The sequence below is a fragment of the Ambystoma mexicanum genome, chromosome 6q, assembly GCF_040938575.1.
Source record: "Ambystoma mexicanum isolate Mex_15411 chromosome 6q, UKY_AmexF1_1, whole genome shotgun sequence".
NCBI lineage: Eukaryota > Metazoa > Chordata > Amphibia > Caudata > Ambystomatidae > Ambystoma > Ambystoma mexicanum.
This window is the reverse complement of record NC_090937.1, coordinates 1,643,052,395-1,643,065,454: the sequence shown is the minus strand read 5'-3', so window position 1 is coordinate 1,643,065,454 and position 13,060 is coordinate 1,643,052,395. Positions and strand designations below refer to the sequence as shown.

General features: G+C 43.5%; 1 protein-coding gene across 2 annotated transcripts in view; it reads right to left on the bottom strand.

Annotated features, from left to right (window-relative positions):
* Positions 1-3,827: 3,827 nt before the first annotated feature.
* LOC138516958 (zinc finger protein 84-like) overlaps positions 3,828-13,060 on the bottom strand; it is a 184,093-nt gene continuing 174,860 nt past the window's right edge. For both annotated transcript variants that reach the window (XM_069632434.1, XM_069632433.1), the window contains exon 2: positions 3,828-10,573. In XM_069632434.1, the coding sequence (XP_069488535.1) occupies positions 8,504-10,012 (1,509 nt within the window). In that variant the 5' untranslated portion in view covers positions 10,013-10,573 and the 3' untranslated portion in view covers positions 3,828-8,503. The remainder of the gene's footprint in view (positions 10,574-13,060) is intronic.

Genomic DNA, 13,060 nt, shown 5'->3' with positions numbered 1-13,060 from the left:
CTCAGAAAAGACACCTGACTAGAGCAGCTCAGGAAAGACACTCATACCAGGCGCATGCACATGAAAGTCACAAATCACAGAAGCATGTACAGGAAATACACTAATCACAGGAGCATGCACAGGAAATACACTAATCACAGGAGCATGCACAGGAAATACACTAATCACAGGAGCATGCACAGGGAATACACTAATCACAGGAGCATGCACAGGAAATACACTAATCACAGGAGCATGCACAGGGAATACACTAATCAGAGCAGCATTCACAGGAAAGACACTAATCACAGGAGCACACACAGGAAATTCTCTAATCACAGGCGCATGCACAGGAAAGTCACAAATCACAGGAGCATGCACAGGAAAGTCACAAATCACAGGAGCATGCACAGGAAATACACTAATCAGAGCAGCATGCACAGGAAAGACACTAATCACAGGAGCATGCACAGGAAAGTCATAAATCACAGGAGCATGCACAGGAAATACACTAATCAGAGCAGCATTCACAGGAAAGACACTAATCACAGGAGCACACACAGGAAATTCTCTAATCACAGGCACATGCACAGGAAAGTCACAAATCACAGGAGCATGCACAGGAAAGTCACAAATCACAGGAGCATGCACAGGAAATACACTAATCAGAGCAGCATGCACAGGAAAGACACTAATCACAGGAGCATGCACAGGAAAGTCACAAATCACAGGAGCATGCACAGGGAATACACTAATTACAGAAGGATGCACAGGAAAGATACTAGTTACTGGAACATGCTCAGAAAAGACACATCACTACAGTATGTTCAGGAAAGTCACAAATCACAGGAGCATGCACAGGAAAGACACTTACCACAGGACCATGCACAAGAAAGGCGAACAGCCTTGTACCCTATTTGACGTCCTTCTATCAGCAAAATCAATATGGCAAATGTTTTCTAGCTTAGCGGACGAGGGTATCGGCGAACCGGTAGAGTATAGACCAAATTCAGATGTGGATTGCTGGCCTTGAATGCTTTAAATCTAGCGATTGCTCATTCAAAAGGTTATACCGGGATGTTATGCTACTGCTATATGTAAAGTGGCTGCTTATATCACTGACAACAGGAAACCCCAGGTCTGATTTAATTCATGGGAGGAATCCTAAGCATATTTATGAACAGAAAATAAGAGAGATGCAAGAATGTTGAGAAGTGATCTATGTGTTTTGCATCAAGATGCATTCAATGGTCCAGAGTTAAGTATTGCTCTCAAGAATATGAAGTCCTTTTATTACAAATGGCTTTGGAAATATCGCAAGTAGCTAACCCTGGAACAGTGCCAGACCTCGATATCCAGGAAAAATTACACAAAAGCCTTCTGGAATCTTATTAAACCACTCAGACTATTTTAGGAGGTGCCTCTCAGGGAGAGTGGGAAAGACATTAGGACAACTATTGGTGTTAAACTCTCTATCATGACCAGCGATCTTGACATCAAGGAGAGGCGGGCGTACAAGGAGCATCATCAAGTCGTTAAAACCTGACAGAGTTTGCAATGATTTCATTAAGATGAACTCTTCATGGTGGGCACATGTTTTGCACGTCGTCCTCCTCGAAATACGTTTGAGTGGCACACTCCCCCCCTCCATCTTGGAGGGAAAGTATAATCATTCCCATATATACAATGAAGCTATGGTGTAACCAGCAACATTTTTGCATTTTGGTCATGTTAGATATCCTGTCTAAAATATTTGCACCAATTTGATTGAAAGAACTGAATACGCGGATAACCACAAATAACCTAATTACATTTAATCAGAAAGGGGTTCTAGAAAGGCATGGGTATCAACTTTAACCTTCTGACAATTATTTCTATTGTCGAATTTGCTTGGTCCAAATTAAAGCAGATGGTCCATGTGGCCTTCATTGACTTCAGCTCTGTTTTCGACACCGTGCAGAGGGAACTCCTTTAGTCGAAGATGATAAAAAGGGGAATTCCTTTAGGACTTTTAATGATCATCTCTCTTCACAGTAACTAGTGTAAGGGTTAGATTGATATAATTATGGCATTTATAACGCGCCTATATACAAGTGTTTCAAGACGCGATGAGACAATTGAGGGGGAACAGAGGGAAGACAGAGACACCGATCTTACTAGGCCAGGTGACACTGAGATCGTGCAAGTGCAGGGCCGGGGGCAATGGGAGAAATTTCTCTATAAGGGGAAGCTACTAGCACCATGCCAACCTTTGTGGGTGTCAAGCAAAGATGTATTCTGGCTCCCATTTTATGTAATTTATATCTGGCAGTTCTAACCCAAGAATTGGTATCAGATAAAGCTTTTTCCCCCAACTCGTATCCAGTGGCTGGGATACACCATCAACTTGGTCTTGCTAGACTATACAGTCAAGGGCTAGTAAGGCCAATTGAATCATTTGAATCACCATGCGATTAATGTCCTCACCATAAATGCTAGTAAATGTAAAATAACGGTTTTAACCCTGCGGGAACTAAGAATACACCTATTTTGTCTTGGAAACTGGGTCGTCGTGATTTGGAGACTGTCTCATGTTAGGACTATTGGGAATAACCATTGATAAAAAACTAAGTTGGCGTCCACAAATAGAGATGAATATCCATCAGCAGATTGGTGATTCCGGAGCTTTGCCACAACTCATTGTGGCTACTCTATCGATTTGCTTATGAAAGTCTATACGGCAAACATTCCACCTATCATGCTGTACAGAGCCGATGTCTGGGGCCGGAAACAAGTAGCAAACATTAGGAGACTGGATGGATGGCGCCTAAAAATTCATACCAAATGTCAGTCAGCTGCCTTTGGAATATTTATACATCGATCTTGACCTAACATCATTACTAGCCAGCTCAGGGAGAGACAGCTGAACCTGTACTGGACATTAGCAACCAGCCCTGAGTACGCTTTCCTGTAATATTTTATTTATTGGACATGTGAATGGGGCCTATGCAGCCGAAAGTGTTTCCAGGCGCCACAAGACAAAAAGAGGAGGGAGAACATGGGAGGATAAACAACAGGAAACAGTCCTAATAGGCCTTGTTACATTCGGATTGTGCAGGTGCAGTAAAATAGTGTGAGGGGGAAGGGAGGCTGCAGGGCTGAGGCAGGGTAAGTGCCTTCTGGAAAAGCTGTGCACACGTATGATAATTATGAATTATACTGGGATTGTTTTTATGGAGAATATGTAGGAGATGAGATGTGTAGCGAGAGATAGTGGAGATGTAGTGACTATGAAAGGCAGTAATTATGACATGGCAGTAAACTGAATGCGAACTACAGACATTAAATGGAAATGCACAGTAAGCACGTTTAAAATGATCAATTTTATGGTTTAAAATGATCCATCTGTTCAGTTTGCACTGCATGCATATACTAACCTGACTAACACTTTCCCATCAAATAGCACTTCTCAATAATTAATCATTTATGGAAGTTTAAACTTGCAGGCAGAGTGCATTGGCTGTGCTTTCATTCAGAAGGCTATTGTACGCTCCCGGAAGCAATTGATACAAACACTTGGGAGGTGGTGTTCGGATAGAACAAATGACATGCTTCTAGAAAAATCAGCTGGGGTGTCATGAAACGTCAGGAGAGAGAGGGCAGGACGTAGTTTGATTCAACATAAAGGCAATGTAAAGGAGGGGAATCAGAGGGGTCAGGCTGAAGGAAGAGGAACACCAGCCATCTTTCTGTTAAAAGCATCTGGACCTTTGGTTTGTTATGCTGGACAGACAAATAAAAAGAATTGTAAAGAAAGATTACAGCATCAAGCAGGCATCATTGCAAAAATAGACCCATCAGACAAGAACAAAAGACCCATCAGATAGTTTAATAGTTAACAATAGGCTCATCAGGCATGCAGTATAATCAATAATGGTCTGATAAAGCAGGCAGTAATACACCATTTAAAAGACCGTTATGTGCCCATTGCCTTAAAGATATTAATGTCTATTCAAAGATGAAATCAGAATGGGAGATCCACACTTTTGAGATTCGGGATAATTTTAGTTTAATCTCTGAATTTGGTGATGATACATATAATATATCAATAATAACAGACAGACGGACAGTGGTACATTTGATATGTAGGCGTACCACTAGGTACCGCCCTCAAGAGTGTGGAGGGTGCAAGCCTTCTGATGGTGCAAAATCTCTTGGATACACAGTTAACAAGGGTTTACAACACAAGAGTGAATGCAGCCCAGGACCTCAGTTGGTCCATGGGTATTGTCATAGGGAACAAAACACAACAATAGGTGTGTACAAGTATGCAAGGGGTGGAGTTGTGTCATAGATCTACACTGTAGTGTTTCGGCCATAGGGTACGAAGACTGGACGTAGGTGACTGGGATGGCCTTCTTCAGGATGGAGGTGAAGGGATGAAACACTGTCTGTGGGGTATCTGTAGGATTCAATGACAGATAGTTTAGGAGGAGTGGGGTCTCCAGAGTTAATTGGTGATTTGCGCAACTTATTAGTGACCAATTAGTGTCAGGACAGGTGCAAAGAGTAAGCACCAGAGAACAGAAGCTTACCGTGAACCGACACGCGGTGCGGCGGTAAGGGCTTCTGAGAGTCTTCGACCAGGCGGGAAGTCAGGTGAAGGCGGTGGCCCAGTGGCCACTGTTGCTGATGCAATTAGTCCAAAGAACCGTATCTGTAACCAGGGTCTACAGATGGCGGTAGCGTCAATCAATGGCGCCAGCAACTGGAAGGAAAAGGCAAGAGCTACTAGTGGTATTGGTCTTGTAACAGAAAAGGTGAACCGGTCAAGGGTGGTACATACCTAATCAGGGGTGAAGGAGCCAGGAGGCCGATTCAACAGAACCAGAACGTGTGTGATGTCCGGTTCGAGTGGAGGCTAAAATAGCCTATATGCGCCCAAGTTGACTACAAGGCAGGAGCCTCCGTGAGGTGCAATGCGTAGGAGGGGCATGGAAGGAGGCATACATCGTGGTTTATGGTGCCCGTGTTGTTGAGCTGTGTGCTCAAAGTGATCCAGTAAAAATGACTAACTGAGAGAGTGCCAGTTGAAGGTGCCTGTAGGTCCCAGCAATTGTCATGGACACTGTGCAGCAGAAATGAGAGAGCAGTGAAATGCCATAAAGTAACAGGCATGAGGTTGAAGGCTGAGTGAAATAGTGTGAGGGACGTGGAGTGTCCCGGAATAGATTATGGGCCAGCGAGTAGTTGAGAAACAATTCGCAATTCTTACAAAACTTACTTGGTTACCGGAGCAGAAGCGTCTAGCTGTTGCGTCGAGGTGTGTGCAAATGAAAGTGAACCTAAAACACTGCAAGTCACAGGCAGTACCCGCCCCCAGATCGGGCGGTCCAATCCGCTGTCACCACGTGGGCCAATGGGAGTGCCGTGTGTTGGAGAGGGACAATCCCTGCCAATCAAAGTAGGCTTCGGGCAGAGGATGCTGGGAAATGTAGTCCAGGGGGTGTAGTCGAACTGGATGGTCATGGTGTAAATGCTCCAGAATGCATGGTGTACTGCGCAATGTAATGACAGTTCATAGCAAGTCCAATAGTGGCGTGACTGACTATGTTGATGCCGCGAGTGGCGGCTGTGCAGAGGTGTGTGCAGCGATTCAATGTTGAACACGAGCAAGGTTATGAAAATACAGTACAGGTGCAAGTCCATAGTGACTGACTTGGGTGGTGGCTGGATTGACAAATACAAGCACATAAATGTGGATGAGCGTGGCATACGTTTTAAAAGCCAATCGATGTTCAAAAACCAGCATGTGCATATTCAGGGTGACAGTTTGCAATTCAATGTTCAAAAACAGCATGTGCATATTCCTGGTTACTAATTAAAGAACTAAAGAATCACTCAGGGTTGAAAGAAGACAGTGGTGCCAGTTACGTCCAGAAATGTTTCCATTCAACGGTAATATTGAGACCGTTTTTTACTGTATTCAGTCTATGGACCCACTTTTGTTCAAGTCGGGTGAGGGCCAAATTGATGTCACCCCCTCGTTTCTGTGGGTTAAGTTGTTGAAGGACCATCCACGTGAATTGTTTGTTGCTGTGTCCTTTTTTGTGAAAATGGTCGACTAGAGGTTTGTCTGCCACACAATTTTTGATGCAAGACCTGTGTTCGCTGATGCGTTGTTTAATTGGCCTGATAGTTTTGCCAATGTATAGTAAATTGCACGGGCATTTGATGACATAGATCACATGTTTACTTTCACAATTTGTGTGGTTCTGTAGGGTCCAATGGAAGTCATTGTGGTCAAAGGTTTCACTGGTTTTGGTGAATTTACAGGCCACACAATGTCCGCAGCTGAAATGGCCGACCACGGGTGGTAGATTCCATAGTAGGGATGTAACGGTATTACGGTATACCGTTAAAGATACCGTGAACCACTTAATTGAACAATAATAACCGTCACATTGTTTATACCGGTATACCGTTCATACCGTTAAGTGTGCTTTTCAATCTGATTTGGAAAGGCTGCAGTAAGCAAGTTCTGCGCAGTGTTGGTCTTGCACTGTTGGATGTGCCGTCTGCCAAGTAGTTTCAGTTTGAGCAGTTTTTAATGCCATTCCATAAACCACACGTGCCTGACACAAAATCAACATGTTAGCAATAGGAAGAATAAATACAGTGCCAAGAAGGAAAGGGGTTTACTTTTTTTTATTTACATTTTTTTTTTTTTAAAGCACTCACACAGCCACAGGGCATCGAGGCGCTGTTAAAGAAATTGGTTTTGTTTATTTTGTTGCGTAATTGTTTTTGTCTTAGTTGCGTATTTATAACGTGCTTAAACACCCAGAGGTTTCTAAGCGCGGACCCAGGGATCGAACCTGTGTTGCTTCTTGTCGTCTTGCTTCTAGGGCACGCACGTTGCCGCTGAGCTATCCTCCCGGGACTTTGGGTTGGCGGCTTTGGGGTTTATATATTTATAATGGATAATGTTTTCTAAACATATGACAATGGCGATTTCCATGGTTCTATCATTGAATTTACATATAATAAGTCTCACTGCGAAATTTAATCATCTCTGTGGGTATTCCCTGCTGCCATACCAAAGGGTAACATGTCCGTGATTACTGAACACCTTTTGGCCCAGAAGTAAACTAAAGGCTGTAACGTAAAGAGAGAGTGCGTGTGTGTGTGTATGCGCACAAGCGTATACTACCATCAGACTCCATTGATCTGTGCCATGCAGATTATCAATATGGCAACATGTTCATCTTCACCAGTAGCCAGTGGGGGAGCTAAAAGCCTAAATGACCACTTAAGAAAAGCTATTCAGTTTGCTTTGCCAGTCGCAGCAGGGCCCCACCTCCCCCTCCTCTCCACACGTGTGTTTGTGTTTGGGGGAAGCAAGGGGTGGCATTTCAGTGGAAAGTATATTGATAAGCCCAATTCTGGCCCTGGGTGCCTGGTTTTGTTTGTGATGATAAATCTGACAATTTATGACCTTTTAGAAAATATTTGTTAAGATTAGTTAACTCCACCTGCTATACCGCGATAACCATGATATACCGTCATTTGGCAAGAAGGTTATTGTACCGTCATAAAACTAATACCGTGACACCCCTATTCCATAGGGTGGCAGTCCCCTTTTCAGGCTCGAGAAATGTATGGACCAAGGTGTCTCAGAGGTTTCTGTTTTTCTTAACGGTAAAAAGCGGTTTCTTGGCTAATGTCCCGTCATTTTTAAGAAGGTGCCAATGTTTGTTGATCGCACATTTGGTTAGGTTGCTAATAGGACTTAATGTAGTAACACAGACAGTTCTTTCCATGGGTTTCTCCTCTTTTGTGGTGAGGCAGATGGTACGATCTGTGTTAGCTGCTCTCTTTTTGGCCATTTTTACGGCTTTTTTTGGCTATCCCCTGTCGGTGAGACGTTGTTGGAGTTGATGTGCATGGATCTCAAAATTCTCTCCCTTGGTGCAATTTCTTCTGACCCGGAGAAAGTGGCCATACGGTAAGTTGTATTTGAGGCCGACTAGGTGGTAGCTGGAGAAGTGTAAAAGGGTGTTCCTGTCTGTTGGTTTTCTGAACAGCTCAGTCTTGAGAATGTTGCCAGTGTGATAAATGTGTAAGTCCAGGAAGTTGATGGTCTGGTGGTCCCATTCTTCAGTGAATCTGAGTGGGGGGTTCCTTTGATTGAGCCAGTGATGGAAAGAAATTATTTCGGTCTGACTTCCTTGCCCAGATGAGCAGGACATCATCTATGTATTTGCGCCAAATTAAGATGTTGTGGAGATGAGGATTGTTGCTGTTGTGTGTTCCCTAATGATACAAGTGGTTATCACTAGTGGTGTTCCCCTGAAATCCTTTTCAGTCACTTCATTTATATGGGTTATCACTGGTGTGATGCCTCTGATGTTGCACAAGGGCTTGCTTCCTAATGAATGCCTTGTGACAATCTTAACATTTATATGGTTTCTCGCCGGTGTGACTTCTCAGATGTATTGATAGTACTCCCATTGTAATTAAAGATTTGTCATATTAAGAACATTTATATGGTTCCCCCACCAGTGTGATTTCTCTGATGTTGTACGAGGGCACTCTTCCTAGTGAATGCCTTGTCACATTCTGAACATTTATATGGTTTCTCACCAGCATGTGTTGCATTGTGATATAGGAGACTTGTTTTAAACTTGAAAGCCTTGTCACATTCAGAACATTTATATGGTTTCTCACCAGTGTGATTTCTCTGATGTACTGACAGATGACACTTTTTAATAAACGCTTTGTCACATTCAGAACATTTAAATGGTTTCCCCCCAGTGTGAATTGTCTGATGTACCAATAGAAAATACTTTGTAACGAAAGCCATGTCACATTCAGAACACTTATACGGTGTCTCTCCAGAGTGAGCTCTTTGATGCTTTGAGAGATCACTCTTTTGCATGAAAGCCTTGTCGCATTCAGTGCATTTATATGGTTTCTCACCAGTGTGCACTCTCAGATGTATTGATAGTACACCCATTGTAATGAAAGACTTGTCACATTCAGAACATGTGTATGGTTTCTCGCCAGTGTGAAATCTCTGATGTTGTACAAGTGTTTGCTTCCTAATAAATGCCTTGTCACATTCAGAACATGTATATGGTTTCACCCCAGTGTGATTTCTCTCATGCACCGATAGATCACGCAGTTGAATGAAAGACTTATCACATTCAGAGCATTTAAATGGTTTCTCTCCAGTGTGAATTCTCTGATGTAACAATAGATGATACTTTGTAATGAAAGCCTTGTCACATTCTGAACACTTATATGGTGTCTCTCCAGAGTGAACTCTTTGATGCTTTGATAGATTACTCCCGTGCTTGAAAGCCTTGTCGCATTCAGAGCATTTATGTGGTTTCTCATCAGTGTGATTTCTTTGATGTAGCAATAGAGCACCCTTTCTAGTGAAGGCCTTGTCACATTCTGAACATTTATATGGTTTCTCACCAGTGTGATTTCTTTGATGTAGCAATAGAGCACCCTTTCTAATGAAGGCCTTGTCACATTCTGAACACGTATGTGGTTTCTCATCAGTGTGACTTCGCTCGTGGTGCAACAGATTAACTTTTTGTGTGAATTCCTTGTGACATTCTGAGCATTTATATGGTTTCACCCCAGTGTGAGTTCTCTCATGTACCATAAGATTAGCCTTCATAATGAAAGCCTTGTCACATTCAGAGCAGGCATATGGTTTTACCCCAATGTGAATTCTCTGGTGTATTAAGAGTGTACCTTTTGTAATGAAAGCCTTGTCACATTCTGAACACCTATGTGGTTTCTCATTGGTGTGAATTCTCTCATGTTGTGACAGTTGCCATTTTTTCTTGAAAGTCTTGCAACATTCTGAGCATTTATATGGTTTCTTTCCAATGCGATTTTCCAGATGTACCAATAGAGGAACAGTTTGCTTGAAAGCCTTGTTATGTTCAGACAATGCACCCTCGCCCTCCATCGTGTGGATGGTTTGTTTAAATAGTTTCTCTTTGGATGAAGATCCTTGCCACATTCTGTGCATTTATACAATTCAATCCACACCGTATTTCCCTGGGTAAGTGTCACCAGGCGAGGCACAGCTTTGCAAATATTCAATGAACTTCAATCATAGGGCAGGCTTATGTGCATAATAAACAGAGACTTCTTTTCTTAAGATGTTTCTCTCTGGCTGCTGCTGTTGAATCAACATTTACAAAACACTAACAGTAGTCCATGAATAGCATGGATTCAGAAGGATTAGCATTGTTGAGAAACGTTCACACGATGTGCCGATCCATGATCTGCACATGGATGACATGTGGCAAGACTTCCTACAGTGGCGCACTAAATGATGAAGGTACTACTGTGGAACCTCAAAGTGGCAGTCCAAGTCCTCTCTCCATTCCCACCAGCATGGATTCATTGGTGTTTCCTTAAATGGCACTTTCGAATGAAAGGTTTGTCAGTGCTGGTACAATTGTCTCTAAGATCTGAATCTGCATAGAAGACCATCCACAGCTATCATGGGAAGCGTGTTCTCGGACCAACATTTTCAAACATTAGATAACTCTTTTCCATTCTTGCTCCATTTTTCCCTGTTGGACTGATAAAGGGAGTCTGGTATTAGTTCTCAATTAACTAGAAGGACACAAAACATATTCTGAATCCAGTATACTTGACACATTGACATGAGCTAGGATTAACACTGACACCAAAACACAGGTTACCAATTGACCATGAACACATCACAAATTGACACGGATGTTAAAATATTGGAGAGCCATTGACCATCAGAATGAATAATCAGACACCAATAGAAATGGGACCCATTGATGCAGATCATGGATTGGCAGAGACTGTCTGTGGCTGCTCTTATCTGGGTGCTTTGTTGGGATTTAAATTGGTGTTAGAGTCTACGGTTTCCTTCAAGGATAGACTCCTATTATATAACAAAAACAGATTCTGGGATTCTGTGGCCAGGAAAGAGATCAACAAGTGAAGACCACTGGCACCTATAATAAAGCCAGGCTCAGGGATTCTGTGGCAGTGAACGAGATCACACAGTGAAGACCATAGGCAACTATAATGAACGAGGCTCATGGATTCTGTGGCAGGGAAAGAGATCAACCAGTGGAGACAATAGGCTCCTATAATAAAGACAGTCTCAGGGATTCTGTGGCAGGGAATGAGATCAACCAGTGTAGACCACTGGCACCTATAATAAAGCTAGGCTCAGGGATTCTGTGGCAGGGAAAGAGATCAACCTGTGAAGACCATGGGCTCCTATAATAAAGCCAGGTTCATGGATTCAGTGGCAGGGAAAGAGATCAACCAGTGAAGACCAGTCTGGTTGCAAATTTGTGAAAAGAACTATGGCACATGGTGGCCCAGGGAAATATGTGTAAGTTCTTGATAATGATACATTCAGGCCCTTCATAAGTAGAATATCGCTGGAGAACGGGCAACCTGGAGCTTACAAAGCTATATGGTATACACAAGAGCACATTAGCATGGTTTAGAAACACTTCCAGTTTCTGACAACCTTGTATATACTATCAGTGACCCTGCAGAACAAGACCATCCTGACGGCGAGTGGCTAGATTTCGTGGCTCTGATGCGGTAGGCTTGTCAGTGTCCCAAATCGTGCCACCTGCTTTTGCATGTGAATAACGATATGTGGTGGATCCAGAGCGTGCCACGTTGGCAGGGGCAAGAACACGCCGGGAATATGCCTGCCAAAGGTGGTAGTCCATGCCAGCATAAAATCCACTTGCAACACCAGAACAGGGGCCAGGCCACCCCATGCAACCGCACCAGGATGGGTCTCAGATACCCTGGTCACCTGGTGCTTCTTATACCTGGGAGCACCCCCAAATCACGTAGACAGCTCACCTGGCCCATACTGCATGATACCTGTGATATTCAACGTGGATTAACACAGAAACTAATATATTCATGACCTATTCCACTACAGCAGAGGTGTGCAGCCTTTGGCAACACACAAAAAATGAAAGTGTTGGGGAAGGAGACAGCCCACCTGATGGTGACCAGACCTGTGGGTCCATCTGTCTTTGTCAACAATGTGGTGAGTCACGGAAACAATGTGTGTATCTGATGGCAGGAGGGTGTTTGTTTTGCCAAATCATTCTAAATCTCTATAACTTTCATATTCCTTTTCTGATGCTGTAGCCTCCATGATTTACCAAAAAGGTCTGCTTTTAAATGCGCCCTATTAGGACAATCTGAGCATTCCTAAGGAATAGGAGCAGGGGTAGATACAAGTGTAGGAGAATATGCTGGCAGCGAAGCGAGAGGAGGTACCTGCAGGGAAGAAGCTGCTGTTTATGGTGAACAGGAGCAGAGAAATGCAGTCACGGGAGCAAGAGGAAGTGCAAAGTAGAGACCATCACACTCTATACTTTCAGTGCATGGGGATACAGTAGATCTATACATATTTAGGCTCCATGAACCTCATTGCCAGCCAGTGCCCTAGTGTCTGGGCCTAACTGACCTGTGTGAGTGTGTAACTGTCTTTCATAGTGGCAATCTACGACAGCTGAGGAGGTTCCATTATGCTAAAGAAATGGAGGCACTCTGCATTAATGGAACTTTGTTCAGCGTTAGAGATGGGGATCCAGTGCAGACAGGAGCCAGATGCCTGGCTTTGTCTCCACTCAAGGGCCTTCAGGAAAGGCGAGCCCAAGCCGAGCCAAGCTTCACCTTCCTTCCTAAGTGTGTAAATGAAAGCCACAGTGACACTTAAGAGAACTGCATCCACTCACCCCCGATTATCCTTTCTCCAAGCATTCGACAAGCAGTTGAAATGATGCACATACCCATTTACAGCAGTAAGGGTGCTTCTTAATGGTTATATGTCATGTCCCTGTGTACAAAGAATTCGAAATTACGCAGAGACTGGAGGGGCAGAAGGTCAGCTATGTGTCTTTTTCCAGCTTGGCACATGTCTGGTTCTTAGAGAAAAGCAAGCCTTCCAGGCTCTGCCTCTCCTATGGACTTTCTGGCTACTCCACCTGTATTCAGCATATGGGTGGAAGAGCACTGTCTCAATATTTGCTTCTTGTGCAGGATC